General features: G+C 47.2%; 1 protein-coding gene across 6 annotated transcripts in view; it reads right to left on the reverse strand.

Annotated features, from left to right (window-relative positions):
- Positions 1-25,574, reverse strand: part of TNIK (TRAF2 and NCK interacting kinase) — a 153,552-nt gene that overhangs the window by 15,721 nt on the left and 112,257 nt on the right. For 2 of the 6 annotated variants that reach the window (XM_083868288.1, XM_083868286.1), the window contains exons 13-21: positions 23,158-23,268; positions 21,154-21,354; positions 15,414-15,578; positions 13,530-13,769; positions 11,172-11,278; positions 8,199-8,362; positions 6,975-7,072; positions 6,227-6,250; positions 2,158-2,342 (exon numbers count right to left, since the gene is read on the reverse strand). In XM_083868288.1, coding sequence (XP_083724414.1) covers positions 2,158-2,342; positions 6,227-6,250; positions 6,975-7,072; positions 8,199-8,362; positions 11,172-11,278; positions 13,530-13,769; positions 15,414-15,578; positions 21,154-21,354; positions 23,158-23,268 — 1,295 coding nt within the window. Of the gene's footprint in view, positions 1-2,157; positions 2,343-6,226; positions 6,251-6,974; positions 7,073-8,198; positions 8,363-11,171; positions 11,279-13,529; positions 13,770-15,413; positions 15,579-21,153; positions 21,355-22,602; positions 22,690-23,157; positions 23,269-25,574 lie in introns of all 6 variants that reach the window. The other 4 variants (XM_083868290.1, XM_083868291.1, XM_083868289.1 and 1 more) reach the window with 4 other exon arrangements.

Consider the following 25,574-nt stretch of genomic DNA (forward strand, 5'->3'; position numbering starts at 1 on the left):
GTTACAACTGCACAGGCATCACAAAGGCACTCCAGACAACAGCCCACCATACTCCTACAGCACCTTTCATGTGAAGAGCTCACCCCTCCCTTCCATTAGCTTTTCATTAAAGGATGAGAAAATAGCACAGTTTTTCTACTTTAAAAATAAGAAAACAGGGCCAGAGGAGGTTATGTTAATTTTGAGACCAGTGAAATGAATGTCTGAGGTAGCCCTGAGGTCCCAAATTTCAGCAGTGCACAGTTTCCACGAAATTCTGGAAGAATTCCCTGGCCAAGGGCAAAAGCTGGCTTGCACAGCTCAAGGAGAGGGAGCTGAAAGGAGTCATCAGAGTCTTCAGATGGAGAAATGGTATCTCCAGAGGTGGATGGAATAAACAATCCCTCCTATCCACTGGGACACAAGGCAGTGGATAGAGTTATCTTGCAGCAAAAGAGACTGGAATGAAGAGCAGCCAAGTGCTCAGGGAGAATACTCAGGGAAGTTTGAACATGGGTTACACGAAGATCACTCAGAAGGTGCAGCAGAAGATTGATCTCTCTTGGTCCCACTTTCTAATGACAAACACTGAACATAGGAAAATAAGTCTGTTAGAAAAACACCAAAGTACATTGAGGCTGAACTTGAGTTAAAGTTCCTTTTGTGAAATAAGGATGTAACTCAGAGGATTTGCTTTCTTTTTCCTGAGACATGGGGCAGTGCAGACAATGCTGCATCTCCACCCTCTGTCTCTGGGACACAACAGAGTCAGGACATTATGGGACATGTGGCATTGGGCTGGCAGGGGCTGGGGGCATCCAGCTCACTGCTGTGCCTGTCATCCCACACATGTGGCTGCAAGGCATCCAGTGAGACATTCATCCACTGGGAGTGCTGTGTCAAACCCAAGGTGTCTGAAGAAGGATGTCAGCACAGATTAACCACTCCTGATTAAACTCCTCTTCCATGAGCAGCTTGAGGCCCCTTCTGGCACGCCTGACTGCCCCTCTGACTGCTGCACATCCAGAGCCATCCCTCTGCCTCCTCACTTGCTCCAACCAACTCAAGAGCTCTAATTTTAATTCTTCTGCTGGAAGGAAGCACCAACCCAGGAGGTTGGCACTCTGAATAACATGGAGCCAAGGAGACATGGCCTCCCTGCCACTTAAGAAGGCTTCTGGGCTGCTCCATGCCCCACCACCATGAAGCACAGAATCAAAGAATTGTTTAGATTGGAAAAGACTTCTGAATTCCTTCAGTCCAACCATTCACCCAGCACCATCATGTTCACTGCTAAACCACATTCCTGAAGCCAGGTATGCCTGTATCAACTACAACTCATTTAGCAGGAAAAATGGAGATGAACTGATTAAAATGCCAATAATCCCCTGAAACCTTTCTACAGCTCCTCTGTGAACTCAAAGGAGCAGAGACCTCTAGAAATGCCCCTGCACAGCACTGAGTGGGAATCCTGAGCAGGGATGCTCCAGGAACTCTCTCTGGAACAGCAACAGCTCCCTGTGAGTGTTGAAGCTGTGTTGCCCTGATCTGGACAGACTCAAAGGCACAAGTGTCCCATGGGACACAACAGTCTGCTGATCTCTTCATTTCACCATTTTAACCCACCAAGACTGACTGAGCCAAGGGCAGAAATCCAAGACAAATAATCAGGATTATTATAATCCTGGCTCTACCAGTTGGCACTGGGCAGGCCACCAAGTACTGACACTTTAGCATGGCTTAATTTGGGGCAAGACCAGGCTCAAGAGAAGGCAGAGTTTTAGCACATCCATCCCATGGGCAGGACCCATGGTGTGGATGAAGTCAGCTGTGCCCACTCTGGCCAAAAACCTGCCTGGCTCATCAGCAGGAACAGCTCCATCAGCTTTGAGCCAACATTCAATGAATATGCAGCGGACACAGCTCAGTTTTTCCCATTAATTATCTCTAGTTTGGAACAGGGAAAACACATCATCTCTTGCAACCATGATGCTGTTCCCAGTGCCAGCCACCAAACATGGACACTCTTTGGACATGTCCTTTATCACAGCTACTGCTCCTCCAGACCAGGACACACCAGGGTTTCTCTTCCAGGCCAAGACACGTTGGGGTTTCACCTCCAGAAAAACACACACCAGGGTTTCAGGTTTTGTCCCCCCAGATGAAAGCATTCCTCACATGAGCCGTGGGATGTCACTGACAGGCACGGTCCCATCGTGTGTCTCGTTCTCCCCATCCTCCTCCTCCTCCTCGCTGCTCTCCGACTCCTCGCTGGAGGAGGAATAGTCTGTCACCTTCTTCAGGGGGCGGTTGGTTTCTTCGATGCGCAGCTCCCTCAACTCTTTGGCTAAAGCCGTCAGGTCCTGCAGGGGATGGGGGCAAGGAAACAAGGAAACAAGGCTGTTACATTCAGAGCAAGGAGAGCGTCACCAACATCTCTCCAAAAGCCAATGCTAACAGCACGAGCAACAAGAAATAGCTTTACAGAGTCGTTACAAACATGAGACAAACGTAAGACAATGTTTGTAGCATGTAGCATTTATTAAACAAAACAAAACTGATTTACGCTCACTGAAAAGTCAATAGCCAACCTCTTCTTTTTCTCTTTGAAACGTGTATGTGCATATATATACACACACTTATATGTATATACACGACAAAATTATATTTGTTGGAAAAGGTGAAGTTCAGTCACCATCATAGTAAACTGGAAAACAACGTCACTTCAAAGATTGGCTCGGAGAATTTCTCCTGCAGGGTTTTCTCTTCTCTCAAACTTCTCAAAGAGACCCCGTAATGGTATTTATTCTGTAATAAATGCATTTGGGAAGGAAGCAATGACAGCATCTCCCATGGAGTGGTGCAATCCCCACGTCAAGAGCTGCTTCCATGGTGAGTCTCCGCTGTCGGGCGGCTGCCGAGAGGCGGTGAGGAGCACGAGGAGAAGCGCCCAGCTCAGCCAGACTTGGGAGTCACAGCTCTGAGTCAGCCACACGATCAAAAAATAATAGTAATAATAAAGAAAAAAAAAATTAAAAAAAAAAATCCCTCAGCGGGACCCATTAAGCACTTTATGTGAAATGTGGCAGCCTACAAGCTAAGGGAAAAATAAAATAATAATAATAAAAAAGCCTTGAAACAAGAAAAAAGATAGGAGCAGTCCCAAAGCCTAGTCATAATTTTTCAGTTTACCATGACTTTGATGAGGTCTCAGACCCGACAGTCATATAAAATAGACACTGCTATTTCAAAACAAGGAACATGGCAGGCACCGTGTAGAAAAGAGACTTTTTGTTATCTTACATGCTTTTATAGCAATGCAGGGGGAAGCAGTAGGGCAGAAAAGCATGAGAGCTCGAATTAGAATGGGTTAGAGAACTCTGTTGCACAAGACATGCACATGACGAACAAAGCATCGCAATTGTCAGTCTTACCATTTCTCCCTATATTAGTGACCGAGGTAGGCATCAGTGCATTCGGTCAGAGATAAAGGATTAGGGAGAAAGAAACTCATTGAAAAAGACTAAATTCCACAATTGTCTTACGGCCATACTCTCATTTACTGCATTTCCAGTTTACCGTTCCAGCAGGGCGACTACGGCAATATTAATTATCGGTTGCAAAAAGGAGCTCTTAAAAAAATCTACCCTGTTGACATGTGAAGAAAAGGATGGAAAAGCTCTATGGCTGAGATGCAAACCCAGTTTGTTTTTTAATGGTGAGGTAGGAATGTTTGGTAAGCAATCTGTGCTTTGGTTGCTGATGACCCACACCTCCCGGCGGGCTCCCACCGGTGACAGCCGCACATTCTGCTCCCAGCTCTGCCCTGCCTGGGCTCTGACACAGAGACTCTCCTGGATATTGGAGAGATTTTTATCAGATCCATAAATATAAGCAAAGTATATAAAAAAAATACCTAGTTGTTTTTTTTTTTTTTTTTTTTTTTTAATTGGTCAATCCCTTTTTCACAGATGGATTTATATGGGTTGTTCAGCCTGAAGAAGAAAAGGCTCCACAGGGAGACCTCAGAGCATCTTCCAGTACCTAGAGGCTCCAGTAGAGTTGGAGAGGGACTTTGGACAAGGATATGGAGTGACAGGACAAGGGGGAATGGCTTCAAACTGACAGAGAGTAGATTTAAATCAGATATTTGGAAGAAATTCTTTATTCAGACTCTGCTGAGGTCCTGGCACAGGGAAGCTGCCCTGCCCCTGGGAATGTTCAAGACCAGGATGGATGGGGCTTGGAGAAACCTGAGACAGTGGAAGCTGTACCTGCTTATGGACAGGGTGGGATGGGAACAAGATGAAATTTAAGGTTCCTTCCAACCCAAATCGTTCTCTGATTCTGTAGTTCTGTATCCTTCCAAATGGTCTCTGTCCCTTTAAAAAAAGGCTCTTTATCATGATTAAAGAGAGACTGTGGCATTTCAAGTGTTCCTTTTCAATGCCAACATGTTTGAGATTGAAATAGAGTCAAATCTGCAGTCAAGACAACTAATTATTTTAATTAGTCCTGTAGCAGCTTCTATGATACGACTGCTTCTTTTCCTAAATAAGAATCAGTGACAATTTCAGCAGCTTAACAATGCTTTCCATTTAGAGTATCAAACATGCTCTTTATTGAGCACTTGCCTTTGAATTGAATTAGAGCCTCTCACTTTAAAAGGGATTTTAGGACTGTGTAAGAGCCTCTTAAAACTGCAGCTGGACTTCTGCAGTGCAGGACTAGCACTGAACTCCTCCCTGCCACAGCATTGGACTGTGAAAATTACTTCCTTTTTGCACCTTCCACTTCTAAAGTGCTTCGAGACACCCTATCAGCCTTTTTTTTGGCCATCACTAGAAGATAGTCAAATATTTTAAAGATCAGCTTAATTACTTTTTAATAACTAATTTGCAAGTTATAAGAGCAACAATACTCCCAGACAATATCATCAGATAACTCATATTTCCTAGTTAAAGCTTTGCCTCAGGATGGTTAATTTTTTGATGCTATCATTTTCTGTAAGTAATGAGCACTTTGTAGGATTAAACAGCTTCACCGAGTTGCTCCTGGACCAAAAACAATCTGACAACTAGAGAGAAAGTGCTCTGTAGTTCCACACGTGTTCCAAGTGTTATTACTGAGGGTGACATAATACATAAGTTAGTGGTGCCAGTGCTCTTTAATTACTTTTAATTACAAAGCCTTCTTTAGATTTAATATTTGCTGGCATCAAGTCAGATTGGTTTCTGAAATCACATCGCTCCTTGAGCTTGAATTTAGCACACAGGCTGCCTCTATTTAGACACTGATTTATGTGCTTTTTTCTTAACAAAGCACCTCATTAAACAAAATGTATTGCTCATATTTTATCCAAGAGAACAAGTTAACTAACCATCACATCTTCCTTCTTTCATATCTTTTATTTTTATAGGAAAAAGGCTGCAGAGGAGGCTGCTGAAACCAGTGCTTTCCACTACAGCCCTGCAGTTACCAATATCAGCAGTGTGCACGGCAATGCCTGTGTGAGGCAAGTTAAATGTTAAATCAGGAATGTTGGGTCTTTTCCCATGAATGTTTAAACATTCACCACTGCCAGCTGCACATTTAAAATATTTTAATAAGTGAAAAAGGTGTACTTCAGGACTCTCATTTTTTTAAGAGGATGAATGAGGACCAGCATCCAAGATGGCTCTGCTGACTGTGGTTCTGCAGTGGATGCTGGTCCATGAGAATAAACAACCCACTGTGTTTTCACTGCTCTGTTTTTCAAGTGTCTTCTTTTGAATTAAGCTTAGAACACATTTCAAACAGCATTTGATGGCCCCACTGAAATCAGCAGGTGGCCTGGGGGCTGTGGCTGAGAGCAGAATGTGGTGAGGGGTCCAGGCTGCCCGACCTCCTCCACCGGCATGAGGAACCTCCGCTCTCACTCCTTCTCTTTCCGACACGCCGAGCCACGGCAGCACCACCTGCTCCCCCACGTCAGCGCTGGGATGCCTCTGCCCTGGCCTCCATGCAACAAGTGGTGTGGGCAGCATGTTTTGGGCAGCCCAGGGCTGAGCAGAGCACACCAGCAGTGATGTCCCCTCCCCACGGGCGGGCTCCCGACACCGGAACGCTGCCGGTTCGCTCTCCCGTCCGACCCGAGATCGCATCGCCGCCTTTATCAACGCCAGCACCAACAACACCCAGCTCGGAATAAAGCACTAACTAGTCAACCTTGCACAGGCATGACCCACTGAGAAAAGATATCACTAACCTCATCTATAGCTTTCTTATAGCTCTGTGGGTAAAGGAAGAATAATCAGCATCAGAGGAAACAGATCGGGACAGGAAAAAGCCAGAGGAAGGGCAAGCAGGTTAGAAATAAAATTAGAATTGTTAGCTCAACGCTGTGGAGTGTAGAGAAGAAAAAAACATCATCAACAAAACATTAATACACATTAAAATAGAGAAGCAGTGGAAATTCATATCGTTTTTAGGCCGACTCTGCAGTTTTTAAGATACAAATGTCAACAGCATTAAACCAGGAGGCAACACTTCGGATGAGATTTTGCTCAGAATAATAGAAGGGGAGTGTAGAGAGACCACTACCAGGTGGGGGTTTAAGCTGAGAAGGCTGTTGGGGCCTGGTTGGTTCCCCAGCCTTCATGAGCAGAGCATCCCTCCGCGGGTGCTGCGGGGGACATGCAGCACGGAACACAACAATGTGCCATCGGCCACCGCCGCGCCCAAGCTAGCAAAGCCCTTAAGCCTCTGCTTCACCTGGAAACACAGGCTTAAGTGCTTTCTCCTAGGCTTGGGCTCCTGGTAAAAACTCATGCACTCTCTTTAAGCATTCAAATCTCCCAGGGGCTCTCGCTGTACTGCTGCTTTCCAGGCTCTCTGCTGGAGCAGCAGCAGTACTAGCCTCGTTTTTGGGGTCCCCGCGGTTGTGCCACCGCACCGAAGGGAAACGTGGCCAAGCCAGCTGGCAGCATTCCCATGGGAGGGAATTGGGGACTCACAGCGGGTCGGCTCGGTCGTGTCACGTCCCTGTTGTCCTCCTGCTTGACCTTGGCGGGCTCATGGGAGAGCACAGGGGATCCTTCGGGCTTGGCATTCCCTGGGTGAAAGGCAGGTGGAGAAGTGGGAATTAAAATGCTGCCAAAAGCCACCACTGCATCCTGTCACCTGGCACTGGTGGGAACAGGGACTTCACCATCACTTTGCTGTCTTGAAAAACTCTCCCATTCCTTTCTACTTCTCCAGCAACAGAGCAAGAGAATCCATAATCCTGCTCAGCCTCCACCAACAGCCCTCTCACAAAGTTACTGCTCCTTTTCTACTAAAGAAACAAATTTACTTTGCAGAAGAGCAGGGCATGTGATAAATGAAAAGCTCTGCAGCATCTGACATCACTAAGACAATATTTGTCGCAGGATTCCTCATTAGTAAAAACAAAACCAAACCCAAAACGACAATGGGTTACAAACTCCTTTTATTGACTACCTAGAGGACTGATGGTTTCAACAACAGACACCATCATCTTATGGCCAAGTCATAAAATATTCAACACATGGAGGCAGCATTTGTCTTAAAGCTCTTCAGCCCTGGGGTAGTGTGGGGCTGTGCCAGAATGCAGAGGTGGGGGTGTATGGGCTGTGGCAACTTCACTACTCCACTGCCATTAAATAGGGAAATTGAATATCTTTAGGAGGAGCTCTAGGATGAGAGGGAACAATTTGGCTACAAACACAGATTTGGCTACAATAAACCCCGTGTCAGCATGGCTGCCTGGTGAAAGCATTTGAGAGAGAGCTTCTTACACATTACATCACTCCTCTCATCCCATCTCAGGCACAAAGATGAAGCCCTCCCAAAAAATATCTATCAATTAAAAGTGAAACACACTCCCACAATAAGAAGAGGTGCATCTGGGTGGATGAAGACAGGAAGCACACTGGTAGTTTTTTTTTGTTCACCCTAAAGCATAAGCCCCATCTCTTTTTGCACAGGCTACTTGGCAGTGATGCTGTGCCCATCTTACATCAGCCTCCAGGGAAATGGGGCTGTTGGCAACTCTGCTTGCAAAGAGGCCAGCAGGTCACAAAAGCACATCAGAAATGATGGATCCTTTGGTTTTTATTTTTTTAAAAAACAAGCATGAGATCACGAGGCCTCTTGCCCTTCCTGCTTGTCAGGGAGCCTCACAAAGTGTGCCTGGTGCTGAGGGATGTGTCCAAGCTCACCTCTGACTCTGTTGCGCTCGCTGGAGCCAGCCTGGGAGCCGGGCTGGGATCCACCCTGGGAGCTGGGCTGGGAGCTGGGAGTGCTGGAGCTGGAGGAGCTGCCACTGCTGGTCCTCTGCAAGGGGCTCTCCACGATGGTCTCTGTCCTCCTCAGGTCTGGGTTGCTGCAGGAGGACAAAACAGAGGGGCACCATCAGCCGGAGTCACACCCACCCCCAGGGCTCCAGACCCTTCCCACACTGAGGAGACAAAGGCCAGGAGAGTCCTCCTCAGCTGGAGGAAACAGGGCTGAGGTCACCAATTTTGGGTGCACTTTGACCATGACAAAAGAAAATTGCCCAGAGCATCTTTCTGCTCTTATTTTGTAAAATTTGGCAACCATTGAAAGATTCTTTTTGCTCTTGATCCCGTCTGTGGATTTGCATAGCTGGAGTTACCTAATTAGCCACCAAAATTCTTCATAAAAGCAGGAATTTGTGATGTGCTGTTAGACAACGACTTCAGCAAAGCAAGGATCTCAAGTTTGCAACAAGGCTGCAGATCACTTGTACCACTTAAGTCACAGTCCCCAATTTTCATGGCCTCACTTCAACTTTGCATCAGATATCCACTTTTCCTGCTTGATTTCTCTCACCCTTGTGAACACAGATAAATCTAGAATAAAAAGCTTCCTTGATACACAAGGAGTGACTAATATCTCTCTGGGTATCAGATGCCTTTAGGAAATTAATTCTTACTTGGCATTGAAATGACATCAGAAGAGATGTTCATGCAGAGTTAGGCAATTTGGTTTTCTACAATGTTTCTGGAAGTGATCTTACTCAAAGGCGTCTTTAAAATGTATAGTAAATATTACCTCATTTATGAGGGTGACAAATAAAAGAAGGGATATTTCTGTAATATTTACATTTCTGCATGGGGAGAATCAAGAACCAATAGGAGGAACAGGGAAAAAGGAAAAAATTACATTACTGTGAGAGAAATGAAGTATGAAATAATTTCAATGAACACTTAAGTTTAATGGACATGTGGCAGCACCCTAATAATTTCCAATTTTCATCAAACTGAAGGCCTCCAGCTCATGCTGCGTGGCTGATGTCCTTAGCTAAATTAACTAATGAAGTATAGTTGAAAACTTTGGCAACTGATGTATTTACCTGCACTGAGCAGGACAGGGACAGAGAGGGTGCAGGAAACACTGGGCAACCTTGAACTTGAATCCCAGATTCCCATTATCCTTTTTACTTTCAACACCATCACTTATAAAGACTATGCAGTCCAATATCCCTCTGCATTTTAAACTGTCCTTCGACCAACAGCTAATTAAAAGAACAACATTTTCAAGAATTCAAAATGGTTCAGCCTTTGGCAAAGAAGAGCAACAAACCATGATATGCTTTTTCTCTAATTAAAAATAATAATAATAATAAAAAAAGAAAACAAGAAATACTCTTCCTCCTGCTGCTGCCCCTGCCAGCGACTCGGGGCTGCTGCCTGTGAGTTTGCTGAGGCACAGAGGGGGCACTGAGCTGGAAAGGGAGCTTATCCTCAAACTGGTGACAGCACACACACTGAACATCCCCACATTCACTTTTTGACCTCATCCTCTGAGGACAAGGCAGGAGGAAGAAGCCACGGAGCTCCCTCACGCAAGGCTAATTGGAACTCGCATTTCTCCCGGGATGTGCCCGACTGAGGTCTCGTTCTGTGAGGCAGAGACAAGCTCTCGCATGACTAAGCTGTGTTTTATTCCATCCAGCTCTGAGCAGAGCTTGTCAGCTTTCCTTGCTCGTTTTAAACATGCCCAGGGATAGCTGTGACATGGCAGAGATGGGACCACAGTGCTGGCACAGCACCTTCCTCAAGGCTCACTGCTATGCCAGAGCTGGATCTGGCTAAGCTAAACACCCAGTCCTAGGAAGCTGAAAGGAATTTAATCCTTGATCTATATCTAGAGAGGATCTCAGCAAGCTGTGTGTCAGTCCTGCAGCACATTCCTCAGTCATTATATGTGAAAAACTGCTTTGATGCATAAGAAATGTATGGAATGTACCACTGGGGTCTCCCCACTGGCTTACAGGGATCCACTGATATGCAAGAGGTGAGACCCAGGACCTGTTTCCACCAAGGGGAGCACCCAAACTCCTGTTTGATTCCACAGCAGCAGCTGCAGCATCCACCTCCAAACCCTGCAATGGCCAGGAATGCATTCAGCCAAGGGAGCAAACCCTCCAGGGATTCCAGCATTTGCAGCCTTGTCAGTACAAATCATTAATGGATGCAAAAAATTCATCCCAGAGATGAGAGAAGCCACGTAAATGTCGTGGTGTTCACTATGCTGGTGTCTGGTGAAAGGTTTACCAGGAGCTCTTTCACTGGTCTGCATATGAAGGGGACAGCCTTGTACCTTTGATGTTTGGTGGGTCTGAACCTCAGACTGAAATGTGGTAACGGCTTGGAAGAAGGAGACTCTCACATGGGAAGCAGATAGGTTTATTCAACCCCAAAACCCACGTGAAGAGTGAGCTCTGGGGCTTAGGTTGCCCATTAAGTACCAGGGGTATCTCCTGGGCAAGGAGATACCTGGAACCAATCTCAGGGAAGAGGGGGACTGACCAAGAACATGGGACAATTGACAGGGCCATCTATGGACAGAAAGGGGAGTGGGGAACTTGACGCCTTGCTGAGTTACCCTGAAGCCTTACTAGAACTTTTCAGCCTTAGGGTGTGGTGGCAGTGATTGACAAGATCTATCACCAGGGAAATACCACAGGGAATTGGGGATGGGGGCTGTAGGGATAAACCATTACAAAATAACAACAAAACATACAGAACTTTGGAAAACCCCAAAATGCACACTGCTGCAGTCACCTAAAGCAGGGCTGGAGTCCAGCCCCTGTCTGGGGGAGAGGCTGGGGCAGTGCAGCAGAGCCACACCAGGATGACTCCTGCCCATCCCCTGCATGTCCTTACCTTGCCCGAATGGGCTGGGAGCCCAGCCGGGGCCCCAGGGCGCTGCCATTGCCTGGGGAGTTCTTCCTTGCCAGGGCAGGGGATATGGAAGTGGTTCGTTGAGGCACCTGGAAAAGAGTGGAGGCATCTGCAGTCACCCAGACTGGGCTGCTCGCTCACCTGAGCCATCAGGAGATCACCTTCCAGCACTGTCCTAAGGCTGATTTACAGCTGATTTCCCACTGAGAGAAAGGCAGTATTTAGGGCAATTATAAAATACAAGGCTCTCAGCTTTTAGAAGGGATCACTGGAGCGTGAGGCAGCAGCAAGATGCAGAGGTGCCCTCAGGGATGCTCCTGGCACGGGAGCCCCCAGAGCAGCCTGGATACCACCAAACAGGGCACTCACTTCTAGAAGAAATTTATGCACACATAGACACACAAATATATATAATTTAAATCTAACAAAAGCCATAAAACTAATTTTTAAGGCAAAATTCAGACTGAAGTACATTTTAACAGCCACGACAGGCATTTTCTATCTAGCTCAGTTATGACACATGCCAGCAGACAGAAGGTGTTGACTGGTGGACAAACAAGAGGGTTGACAGTGGGAAGATCCAGACTGACCCACCTAACACTGGGATTAAAACACTGTGACCTTCACTGAGCTTCAGAAGCTGCTGCCAAAATCTTGCCGCTGGCAGAAGGGCTCAGCACAAACACCCAAAGCCAACCACAGCCTACAGGGGCAGTGACAGGTAACCCTGGAACTCTGCCCCATCCCATGGGGGCTTGGGCATCACTGCATGGCCACAGGTGCAGTGGCCTCATCCCCCAGCACCTCAAGTGATGTGGAGAGACAAGACAATACTCACCATTCAATACCTTGCGCCAGGTAACAGAGAGGCCAAGGGCTTGTCAGGATTAGCAAGAAAAAGGATTAGGCTTGGCTTTTTTTTTAAGAATAAACACACGGTTGCATTAGGCAAGATAAGAAAAGATTTAGAGAGCTGGCAATGCTTTAGACTGGAGCATCACCAGCTGCAGCTTGTCTCAGTACAAAGAAGTCTCTCCCTCCAGGTAAGGTACTCTCCAGTCAGGACTTGGGGAGTTTTCCACCTTCCTCTGAAGCATCCAGCCATAAGCACTGGCAGAAACAAGACCCCAGACCACAGAGACAGCTGGTCCTGCCTCTCAGGGCAGTGCTTTCATTCCTGCCTGCAAACACCTCAAACCCTGCCTTGGGCAGTGCAGTGTGAACTCAGGCTCCTCATGGGTGGTACTGCCAACACAATACCCTAAATGTGATCTGGAGGGGATCCCTTCCAGAGTCCATGTTCCCTCAGCCAAGAGGGAAAATACTGCATAGTGCTGGAGAACAGCTTTTCTCCCAGCAGCCATGGTCTCACCATGCAGGGCATCACTGCAGCTCAGTGTCCTTCTCAAAGGACTCATGGCAAAAGCCAACATTAAATTGCAGGGGCTTTTTCTTAATTATGTTAAAACCAGGCAGCCACCCTCCTGCACTATGGAGGAGCCAAGCACAGACAGTTCCAGGAGCTGTTGGCTTGCTGTTCCCTTCAGCAGAGCACTGCTGTCTCCTCTTGCTTGGTGACAGCAGAAATAGGAGCATTATCAACACCCATGACACCACCACAGATCCCTTGCACAGGGAGGCTTACCTGGTGACTGCAACTTTGCTCTGAAAAAGGCAAGTCACTCGCTTTGTAAATACATAGAAAAATTGCCTCTCAGTCAGGGACAAATACTGCCTTCCCCGTCACTAATCAATTTATAATCATTTCTCCTCTGTAAAAATCCTCCTGGCAGAGCACTGATTCACTGTAAGGGGAACTTTAATGGCCAAGTTATAATTCTTCCAAAGTGAAGGTGTATAAACAACACAATCGAAACACTGGTCCAGAAGAATCCTAATTAAAGAGGTATTGCCAGACACTGCCAAAATGTCAATGAATGTATAAAGCTGCTGGAGCCCTTACAAGTCTTCCATCAAATATTGATTGCAACTGGAGGCACGGTACTGGACTAAAAAGGACCCGTCTTATTGAGTATGACAAATTTTATGTTCCTATAATTCTATTTAAGCAGAAGGTTGTTTTTTATCCAAGGGAAAGAAGAGATTAATTTGTTTTGGCCTCTGTCTGAGCTCGAGAACTTTCTTTGCTGGAGGGCAATGCTGTTTTGCAGCCAAGAGCAGCTCCCAGCAAACCCTGCCTGAGGAAATGCAGCCCCTGGGCAGATCAGCACCTGCTGCAGAGCCTTGGGGTGGGCTCAATCCTGCCCACTCTGCTTTGCCAGAGGGACTCAGCTCTGGGATTGCCTCTGACGTGCTGAAAGTGAGGAGCAATGGTGTTACCTTTGGTGGAATGTCTTCCTCCTGCCGTAACCAAGAACTTCGGTCAAACTTTTCAATGCGAGGGGGCAGAGGAGGGTTTTCTGAGGTGGGGTCCGAGTTCTGCCTTGGCATCTCAGTGCGGTGAGAGGTCACCGTCAGAGCCTCCTGAAACCCAGCCAGTCCCTTTGCAGGCTGTTCATGCAGTGACTGAGACCCAGACAAGGAGCTTCCTTGGGATTTCACAGTGACCAGATGTGGAATCTAAGCACCAAGTCAAAACAGAACTATCAGTCAAAATGGAGGGTAAAAAAAAAAAAAAGGAATTAAAAAAATTTAAAATTTTGATTTAAAAAAAAATAATTTTGATTAGCACTTTGGATGCACTGAAAAGCCCCCTTGGTCTGAGATCAGCACTGCCTTGGTTTCAGGAACTTCTGACTTACATCACTTCAAGGCAAGATCTGTTAAAAATCACACTCCCGCACACCGTGCCCGCCCCAGGCTCTGCTGCTGCTGGCCCAAAGTCCAGCTCCTACACCTGCATCTCTGTGGTTGTGCTAATGAGGTTTGACATGGATTTTCCATGTTAAAAATGAAAAAAAAAACAAACCAAAAAGTAAGGAAGCGATAATAAATAATAACTTATTTTAAAAAATCATCAGGAATTCTGAGGCATAGATGGCTTAAAAAAATATCTTGAGGCATGAGCTTCTACAGGTCTCAGTGGCTCCCATGAATTAGACCTACAGGTTGCAAGTTTAAGGAATACTGGCATCTGTTCTGGGAAATCTGAGAATATCATAAAGGTTACAGTTTGTGAAATCAGAGCTTCTTCTCAGGACTCTGTGAAGCTGCACTCCTTTGATACAACAGGGTGGTGACTTTTATTTGAAATTTCTACATACACATCTCTGTACGTGTCCATCTCTCAAAGGTACATGTGTATGCATACACACACACTGGGGCTTCAAGCAACTCTTTCATGAGTATTTTACTGCCAAACAAAACTCTTTGTAGCTGCTGATGGTATAGGACGCCAAGGTCATCACTGAAAATTATTTGGTCAGTCAGAGGGATGACACTGAAGTGGGGTTTTACCCACTTTCCCAATGCATACAGGAAAAGTGTGTTTCAAGGCTTTCCTGCATATTTTTGTGTAAAGCTGGCTTTGTATTGGAGGTGCCACACGTGGCTGGCACTTAGTTGGCACATAGTCCATAGAAAGCCCAGCTGAAATTGGAGCAAAGGCTTTGTACTTCTCTCTGAAATCTCTGCTTGTGTCTGGATCTGTGGGAGCAATTCTGGGGGCTGGACCAGAGCCAGCACTGACACTCCTACAGCTTTTGGTGGCAGAGTACTTGCAGACCTCATGGCTGGGAGAAACCTCTAAAATAACAATGCTCCTCCTCTGTGACAGTCATGGTGATCTATGCCCTCTCCAGATGTGTTTGTGACTGATGTCAACTCAATGGAAAACCAAAACAAAACCTTGAATCAAAGCGGCAAAGAAAGCAAAACCTCTTTCTGATGATCCTCAGCATCAAAGCATCCCGGGTCTTTTGTACCAGGCACTGTGGTTTTAGTCCTTTACATAAACCAGATCCAAACAGGATCAGAGCAACAGCTGCACTGGACCAGAGCAGCAGCTCCTCCTGGTCCTCCAGTTTGTTTCTAGCAGTAACCAGTACGTGATGCTTCAAAGGAAGGTATAAACCAACATGATGTTGCTAAAACACATGGAGGTGACAAGAGGAATACACTCATGCATGTAGATGCTGCTCTTACTAATGAATATGCTCAAGGCTGAGAAAACCAGGGAGCCAGGCTCTATTTCTCTTCCATCCAACTCCTCCTTGTTTCCTTACCAGCACCCCCAGCGTCCTGGCAAGGGGGGAGCAGCGTTACCTGCGGGTCCACGGGCCGGAGCAGGGGCGGGGTCCGGGCTGGCTGCACACCACTGATGCTGAAGGACTCGGAGCGGGGAGGCAGGTTGGGGTCAGAAATCCTGTTGGCCACCTTGTGAGGCATGGCTGGGGAGCTCTGCCGGTTGAGCCGCGAGCGCTCCTCCACCTGTGGGACACGGGGAACAGGGGTCAACCCCCCAGAGAACTCATTTCTGATGGAAACCCATAAACAGAGTCCAGAGGAGGGCAACAAAGCTGGTGAAGGGCTTGGAAAACAAACCATATGAAGAATGACTGAGGGAGCTGGGGTTGTTCAGCCTGGAGAAAAGGAGACTCAGAGGTGACCGTACCACCCTCCACAACTCCCTGAAAGGTGGCTGGAGACAGCTGGAAGTTGGTCTCTTTCTCCAGGCAGCAACTGACAGAACGAGAGGAAAGTCTCAGGCTGTGTCAAGGAAAATACAGGTTGAATATTAGGAAGAAGTTTTTCATGGAAAGAGTGATTAAATACTGGAATAGTCTGCCCAGAGAGGTGGTGGAGTCACCATCCCTGGATGTGTTTAAGAGACTGGATGTGGCACCTGATGCCATGATCTAGTTGAGGTGATAGGGCTAGGTCGGACTCGATGATCATGAAGGTCTCTTCCAACCTACACATTGTGTGATTCTGTAACATACAGAAAGCTCTTTTTTCTCTTTGGGTGTGGGAAATGGATTTGTGAAGAATTCTCAAAGCCTGACAGAAGGCTCACGTAGTATGTATCTGTATGCAAACTTTGAGACAAGAAATGTTGACTTAGAAATGCCATGGAATAGGATGGACATTGTTGAGAGAGAAATGGAAACAAGTTTCAAATGATGGCCTTGCAAATAAGACTAGATACTTTAAAGAAATAGAACTATGAAAGCTGCATTGTAGTAGGACCCATGAGGGGTAATTTTAGATGATTGGCTTAAAGGCATTAGAAGCACTGTGTGGCAAAAGCTGATAGGCCAAGAAATGCTTATAATGTACTGTAATCAGGAAATAGTTTGGCTTCTGATTGTGATGGCGTTAATTGTAACATCTATATTGTCTCACCATTCACATGAGACTGAAAATGGAATAAAAGTTTTTTAAATTCCTCTCAGTTGTCCCATCTCTGGGTTAGCAAAAGGTATAATCCGACATTCAGGTATATCATATCTATTGTTTGATCAAGGCAGTTATCACTCACAGGTTGGAATTGATGATCATGGAGATCTTTCCCAACCTAAGTGGTTCTGTGATCATGGAATCCAAGTTATCCATCAAACTGTGCAATAAATGCATTTTAAAGGCATGAAAAGGATGCCTGAATTTATATGCTAAATTAATTTCTGAATATGAAATGGAGAAATAAAGAAGCGAAAAAGAAAAAAAAAAAGAAAAGGCAGCATGCCTCAGAGAGATGTTCCTAGAAGATGACTCCTGAGAAGCTCTCGCATCTCAAATGGATCTTTAACCAAGGGGGCCATTTTCCTTCACTGTTACAAACAACACAATGAGTAGTTTTGTTTGATCTGAATAAAAGAATAAACATGGCAGCCAGAAAACTGTTGCCTTTGATCTGAATTTACTGACTGGCACCTTGTCATGTATGGGAGGGGAAAAACCTCTTTTACTGAGAGAGAACATCAACCCAAAGCCCACTGCTTTCAGCCACCTTTGATGGGAACACAGTGGTTTCAGCTCACCCAGCCGTGCCATCCTGCAGTTAGGCTGTGCATTGATATTCAGGCAGCATAAGCTATGCAGAATTTTTGATACCTCGAGATCTGATGTGTATTTTATTTATGTGTCAATTAAGTGTTAAATACCCCTAGCATGTCTCAATTCCACCGTGGATGATGCCACATTAAAAGGTAATATTTACAACAGGTTTGCTTGGAAAGAATTAAAGCTCCTCTTTAAGGAAATACTCAGGAAACAAAAGAATAAAAATGAATCCTTTTCAGAGACTGAGCATGAGACAGAGTAAAATCTAACTAAGAAATTTGTGTTATGGACTGTTTCCTTTCTAAGTTCATGAGGGGCCACCTGGGTTACTGCTGTGTCCTAAAAGGTCACCACAACTTCCCCAGGCACTGCCCACCAGCGAGCAGAGGCCGTGCTGTGCCCAACAAAGGGGACACAGGGATGAGAAGGGGAGCAGGGTGGGAAGGAGAACTCCCTCTGAAAAGGGAGCAGCAGCATGAGTGCTGGGTCACAGACTGCTCCAGTGCCTTTCCTCATCAGCCAAGACTTGGCAGCAACAGCGACAGGCGGAGACGGAGCGGCCGCCGAGCTCCAGCTGCTCCCGGCACCACGCCAGCCCCTAATGTGCAGCTGATTGTGGAGGATGTCCAAGCTGGTGTGGAGGAGAAAGCAGAAGAGGGATCAAATGGGGATATCTGGGTACTGGGAAGGAGAAAGGTGCTTGATTTCCCACTGCCAGTATCTCCTCATTTGCACTTTGTGGCACCAGCACAGCAAAAGATGCTCTTGGGACTCTCCAGCTGTGCTTGGTGGGGTCTTACTGATTCCACTATTAGACAGAAAGGGGGAAAAAGCAGCAAAAACCTTCAGGAATTCATCATTGCTCAAGTACAGACCATCTCTGATTGAACTCAAGATTCCCCAAAGCAGGAAACATCCTTAGTAGTGTCTGTGCAGTCCCAGTAGAAGGCTGCTAATGTTTTAATACATCACTTCAAAGTGAGAGCAGGATAAAAGCCACGGGGACTGAAAGAAGAACTGATGTGGGTGTTGGCTGTTGCAGAGAACAGAACAGCCCGTGATGCACAGCTGAGCTCTGAATTCTCCCAGGGAAGCTCTGAACAGTGGGAAAGCACCACAGGGGTCAGCCACCATGTGGAAAATATCTGATTAAACCTGTTCCCTCCTTTCTGCACAGTCATGTGTGGCATATTCCTGCCCAAACCCATCCTTCAGCTGACCAAGCTTTCCCTGGATATCTGCAACACCTTGTTTAGCAAATACAGATCCATAACAGAAAAGTCAGTAACAAAGGGAGGTGCTGATTACAGGATCACAGCTCACAGTGCTAATGTCACATCCCTGGCTGGATCACCAGAGGGTCCCAACATGATCTCCAAAAAGGCCCAAATACTCCATAATTGTAAGAGATGTGCCTGGATAAACAGGGCAGGACTGGGAGAGCACCCAAGCCACATCCCAAGTTAACATCCAGTGGATAATCCTTGATAACAAGAAGATGAGTAGAAGGGGCAGCAGAAGGGAATGTGCATCCATGCGTCTTGGCAGGACTATCTGCTCAGACTGTTTCGTTCAGCATCAAGAGAAATCCTTGACTGTGCTCCAGGGAAGCTGTGAGAGGTGGAGCACAGGCTGGTTCCTCATCCCAAGCTTTGTCATCACCAAAGGCCAGTCCCTTAACCAGGGGATGCAGGGACACGACCACAAGGTGAGTGGCCACAGCTTCACCTTGATGCTTTATCCCACTTCTCCAGGGTCTTCTCCAGGGGTCACTCTGTGAAAATGAGGTGGGAAAATGTGTGCCTAAAGGAGAGGTGTAAAAAGCAAAATGGGCACAGTATGAGAAGGGCTCAGGTGTGGTGATCAAGCTCCTAAGAGAGAAGACTTGAGACAAAAAAGGATAAAAACAAGGGCAGTATGGGATATAATGCAAAATCCTCAGGAAATATCCAAATAAGCTTTCCACAGCCTCCAGAAACTGTAGGCTGAGCACCAGACTTGTCTTTTCATTGTTCCCACAGGAAAACAAAGTCTCAATATTTCTGTTAAATTAGCATGCATGGGTTGGGTATGGAAATTGCTAAACTATAGCAAGAACTATGGTAGCCTCATTAAGTATCAGCACAAATCTATCTGTGGAGCCAGCAAAGGTTGGCCTTCAATATATGCACCAAAGTACCTGAATTGTGTTGAAAGTATGACTAAACAGAAGATAAAATGGGATGGAGGCAAGAAGAGTCATTCTGGGGGATTCCCAAGGGTGCTTTGCTGAGGCAGTACATCAAACTACTGCTCTCAACAGCAGAAAGATGCCACAGCTTGGAGCATTTAATTAGAAACCAGATAGAGTGACATGGGCAAGGAATAAATGGTTTGCAGAGCTAATTGGTGAAAACTGGAGAAGTTCCCCAACAACAGGAAACCTCATCTTCCCTATGAATTTGGCAAAGGGTAAAGAGGCCATGTTCTGCTGTTCTTATTAACACTGTGCAGTTCTCAATGTCCTGCTTCCAGTAACAGCATCAAAAAGATGCCAGCCCCATGAAACAGAAGAAATGGGCCTTTGTGTTTGAAAGGGAAAGCTAAATCCAGCACTCTTCTCCTTCATCCCAGATAAAAAATAATATTCCTTTTTACATATCTTTGCTAAAGTTTTGCAGACAGTGCCAGAAGTACTTTACCAATGTTCTAGAGGGTTTACTTTAAACCAGTCAATGACAGACAGAGTTTATTCTCTTTTCCCTGCCCACTACCTACTCTCAGCACTCCAACAGATGGCCAAGAGTGACCCAGTTCTGCATAAAGTTGCAGAGGCACCACTCAGGTGGAAGCCTCTCCACCAGAGGCAGCTCAGCATATCTGGAACACCTCATCTGCAATCCCACTTCTCAAACCTCTTTTTTCACTGGAAGGGCTGGATAATGATGATGCAATTCCACGAAAATCTATCACCTGGTGCAGTGCCACCAAAAGAGATTGAAGACTGAACAGGAAGGTAACAAAAGAAAAATCCAAGCAAGAGTGTAAAGAGGTGAAAAGATTTTTAGACACCCATATCTATCTCTGTGATGGTTCAGAAAGGCCAAGAACACATCACTGGCCTCTTCTTAGGAACAGGTAGCTGAACTCCTTGAGCATTCAATGCTTGCAGGTATTGTGGATGCAGCTGAGGACTGTCAAGAAGAAAGACCAGCTAAATGTTGAATGCACATCATGTGTCTGCCAGGACTAAAGGATGCCAAGCAGTGCTCCTGCTTAGTAGGAAGAATAGAGAAGTTATTGAAAGATCTTTCTGCCTAGGAGTAGAGTTACAAAAGTAAACAAAAAAAACTTTAGAAAAATTAATGGCAAGAGCAGGCACCAGTCTTACTGGTGCCACCACAAAGAGATTAACGAGAAAGAGTTAGCAGATGATCCTGAATTTGGACTGCAGACAATGCATGTCTTAATCTTTTCAAGACTATTCAGACTAGCCATAATTAATATTCAAGATATCACAACTATTACAATCCCCTCTTTTTGCCTGAGAGAAAAAAATCAGGAAAGAGCAACCCCAAGGGATACAGCCCTGAGCGTGGGGGGAAGAGCTGTCCAACCCCTGACTGTGCAGAATTAGGGCTCAGCAAGGAACTTCACAACAATCATCCTCTGCCTTCACTCCTGACCCCTGCACACTTGTGGACATGCCAGGAAGTAGAATGAGGAGATGATCTCCAAGGTCCATTCCAACCCCTTAACATTCTATGATTCTACATCCACAAGTCCCAGACAGGCTGAGCCCCTCCAGGAGGGATCCATTCTCCTCCTCACATGTGCTCATGGAAAAACCTCCCCATTTTTACACAAACACACACAGACACCCTGCACTGAGCTGGGAGTGTTCTCAGCACAGCTGATGGCATCTCCTGGCTCCCCACCCTGTGCAGCACAACCTGCTGTGTGTATTTCAGACCCAGCCCTGCGGATACAGATGAGCACCATCACCCTCCCTGCTCTCCCTTACCTCCTTGGCCCACGCTGGCTTCTCGCTGGCATTTATCCCTTCTTTGTAATGGTAGAGGGGTTTCTTCTCTGCTGGCCTCTGGTCCTGCCTCTGCTGCTGCTGCTGCTGCTGCAGGGACACCAGGTAGTCCCGCTCCTGCTGGAGCTGCCTCTGCAGCCTCTCCGCCTGCCGCTGCTCCTCCAGCTGCTTGCGCTTGTACTCCTACCCAGGAGAAAACACAGTCACAAAGTGCCCTGCCAGCTCTGTGTGTTTGGGTCAACAATGGGGCCTGAACATCTGAAAGGTTGTTTTCTGGCAGAGCTCACTGATTTGAAAGGCTTTGGGGATTGAGCCGTAAAGCATCCCCAAGGAGAGACAGCAGAGCCAACAGATTCAGAGTTGTGACTCTGCCAGTGATGCTTTGCAGCCACTGAACTGCCCCATTTGGTACGAATGGGGGACGTGAGTGCTGCCTTGTCAGGGAAACTCTGCAACACCCACTGAGGGCTGACGTTTGCTTAGGAGTTACCACTGACTTAGCCCAGGTTTTTCTGTACAGAGAAATGAAGGATCAATTCAATGAGGTGCCAAACATCACCTGGTCAAGATGGAGCTCAGAGTAACCTGGTCTAGTGGAATGTGTCCCTGCCCATGGCAGGGGGGTGGAAAGAGATGGTCTTTAAGGTCCCTCCCAACCCAAAGGACTTCATGATTTTATGGTCAGACAAAACCCAACTGAAGCCAACTCCTCTGTAGGACCAATTAATCAGTCCTGGGAAGAGCCAGACTGCAAAGCCAACTGTGTGATCTTTCTGAATCCCTACAGCTCTATGAGTCTTAAGGAGTAAATAATTTTGAGAAGTCCTTTTAAAAGGAAACAGCTTGTGTGAGGGCTTTTTTTCCCCCCTAAATAAAATAGCAAGACAAAAAAACCCCAAACAACCCTGTAGATTAAAAGAAAATGCAGTAACAGCTACCAGCAGTAAAAAGGATAACTCAAACCCAAATTAAATAAAGAGGACATCTAGAATGCAAACAGCACACAAGGGAATAGACAGTGTTCCTACGAGGAAATTGAAACAAAAGCCTTCACTCAGAACACGAAGAACAGCATGGCAGGGTTGGTTTGATGGATACAGGCACACAACAGCTCAGACACACCTCAACATGCTGCAAACAGCCTCCAAAACTTCACAGCAGCAGCCAGGGCTGCCCCTCTCACGAGGGCACACACACACACACATGACAATGCTGCGGAGGGGATGCAATGGGAGCCGTGCACCACGAGGGGACCCGGCCCTGAGCAGAACGGGGGATCCAGGCATGCTGCAGCCATGGAGCTGGACAGGAGGCTCCAGGTAGGGTGGTGACAGCAGTGTCCCCCATGTCAGGAGGCACTGGGGGGACACGGGCACATGCGGACGCGACACGGGCGGAAAGCGGCAAGCGTGGCCGTGGCCTCCCATTTACCAGAAGTAGCGCCTGCTCCTGCAACAACTGCTGCTGCAGGATCTCTAACTGTCTCTGCTCCTCCTCTAACTGTCGCCTGATGTACTCCTGGAGGCATGGGCAGCAAGGATCAAAGGAAAAAGAGAGAGAAGGTAAAAGAGCCAGTGTTTCTGGAGAGGAATGAGAATGAGGTGGGCACCCACATCCGCCCCGCCCAAGTGATCTGATCAATCAGCCCGGGCACCCTCCATCCCTGCCCAAAGAGCCCAGGGTGTCCACCACTCTACAAGAATGGAAACCACTGGGAAATGGCAAACATTAGCCAAGAACAACAAAAAAAATCTGATCCCCTGACAACAAGCGGGCGTGGAAAACCTGCATCAAGTGCCTTCACATCTGCGGGCCAGCAAGTGGATCCACACAGAAATAAACCACAGCAGTGAAAGCGACACACAGAGTGTTAACAATTAAGCAATTTGCTCTCAAGTGGTAAAAAAGGAGTGTTTACAAGAAAATCTGTGATTAGAGGCAGAGGGATCCGTGTTGATGGTGGTGGCCATGTTCCCGGGCCGTTACCTGCTCGTGCTCCGCGCGCCGCCGCTCCTCCTCCCGCCGCATCTGCTCCTCGTAGTGCCGGCGCTGCTCCCGCTCCTGCTGCTTCCGCAGCTCCTTCTCCCGCCTCTGTTGCTGTGGGGGGCACGAGGTACAGGTCAGCATCCCCATGTCTCTCTCCCCAGGAGCTCCAAGTGCTTTTTCTCATAATTTTTGGGGACCTCACACAGACCCAGAATGTTCCCACCCATCCGAGGAGATGCCTTGCCAGCAGGTTGGTCCATTTGGGTGGTAGAGGGGCTCCTTGATCCCACTCTGTCCTCACACACTCTGGTGCTTGGCACTGGCTGTGGAGAACCCACAGCATCCTCCTAGCCAGAACCAGATCATTTCTTCTCCCACCTGCAGATGAAGCCATGGGGGCAGTGCACAGTCCCCATGTTCCAGCATGGCCAACCAGGGGATTGATCAGGCCTCAGACAAGAGGGAACTACACGAGCCCATTGTCTACAGGTAACATATCTCAGCCCCAAACCCACCCATGAGGATGAGGGAGAGAGCCAGGGGACTTATTGCCCACTGAGAGGAAAATGCACCCCCTCTTTATGTTTGCTGAGACCAGAAACCAACAAGGAAGTCTCAAAATCCAAGGTTTTTTTCCTTTTAGAAGCACCAAATGAGCAGGATGGGACTTCCCTTGCTATTCTCAGGTCATGCCTGCCCCATTCCCTCCTGGGTGCATCCCTGCCTGCTCCACTCTGTATCACCTTTGCTGACAGCAATCCGGGGAGTTTTGGGGTGATGACAACCTGCTGTGAACCATCTTGGGCACACCACCTGCCTGATTTTAACCCAGCCTAACTCCTGCAGCTGCCCAAACCATGCTGGGAGCAGGGACTGGCAGCCAAGTGCTGCACTGCTGCACAGGCTGCTGGGCAGGGCAGCCCCTCACTGCAGCACCACAGGCAGCATCGGCAGAGGGCACTCAAATGCCAGCATTGGCTACTGGAGCTGCCTGCCCTGACTCCATCCATCATCTCCATCACCTCCTGTGTGCAGCCACACGCCAACGGGAAGGCGCTCGCTGAAGCAGAAACCTGGCCCTTTTCTCTCTTTTTTTTCCTGTCTTTTTCTCTCTGGTGGCTGAGCAGACTGCAGAGGGAATGCTGTCAGTGGAGAAGCTGGCAACGCCTAAATCGTGGGGAGGGCTTGAGCAAGCAGCTGAAAGAGCTGGCTGAGCATTCCAGAGATCAAGATGACTCCGTGTGAAACTGCTGCTCTGTATAGATGGATTTAAAATCTGTATCTATCTGTAGATACTGATATAGATACTGTATTTTCCTCCGTGTTCTATACATTTGTGTCTCTGTTGAGATACACATCTACAGATATCTTTAAAGACAGATATCCAGGAAAATAAATCTATCTACAGATATTGTAACAAACATTTAAAGACCCTAACATTTCCATCAGGAGCCACTGCCTGTCCTGCTGCTGCCTCCTTACCCACAGGTAACATCCACATGGACTCCAATGATTTCCTTGAGCTGCAGCCCAGCTTTAGTGCCACCTATAGCCATATTTATCAGAGCCACTCCACTTGCCTCAGGGAAGGAAAAGCTGCATCCAACCTGAAACAACCTGGCAGCTCCAGACATGGGTGTGTGTGTCCCTTGCCAGGCACAGTCACTGGCACTGCCCACGCAGGCAGGGGATGCATGTGCTGCTCTGTGTGCACGGCTGTCCCTGCTGGCAACAGGAGAATGTGGGCCTGGGTGCAGCTTCTGGAACTCGGCACTCCAAATTGCAGAGGGCTCACCACCAGGACATGGTCACTCTGCAGCATCCTGGTGATATATAGGATTTCTTGGCTTTGCCAGTGCTCCCTGACCTCCTAGGGAGTGGTCACTGCTGCCATGACCTCTGAAGCACAGATCTTCAGAGTGATGTGTTGAATAAATGTTACTCTGAGCTTCCTGTTGCAGTTGTGTCACACTGGTTTTGGGGTGGGTTTTAATGGCTGGCTGTTTTAGTTAAACTATCACGCTGCTGAATAAAGCTCATAATGCTTGTGTAGGCTGGGCTTGGCTGGCAGGAGGCAAGGCCATGAATACCACAGCTATTTCTTAAATAAAAAGTCACCCAAATGGTCTTTCCTTCCAATCTAGTAGGCGAACAAATCCAAATCCTTCCAACGGAGGAGGCAAAAACCATTTTCCCAAGGAGGGAGTAGCACACAATCCTTCCTGGGTACCATCTGCCCCAGCGAGCTTGCCTCACTTCTGGCCCCTTTCCTTCAAGGCAGCATCTCACCACCACCCTTTTAAAAGCCTATTCAACTCCAAGACTGAGAATTGCGGTTCACAGGTACCACTTTCCTTCAAAGCCAGGCCTGATGCTCTTTTGGATATTTGAAGACCCCCTGCACCCTGCTGCAGCCA

The sequence above is a fragment of the Zosterops lateralis genome (assembly GCF_965231275.1).
Source record: "Zosterops lateralis genome assembly, chromosome: 10".
Taxonomy (NCBI): Eukaryota; Metazoa; Chordata; class Aves; order Passeriformes; family Zosteropidae; genus Zosterops; species Zosterops lateralis.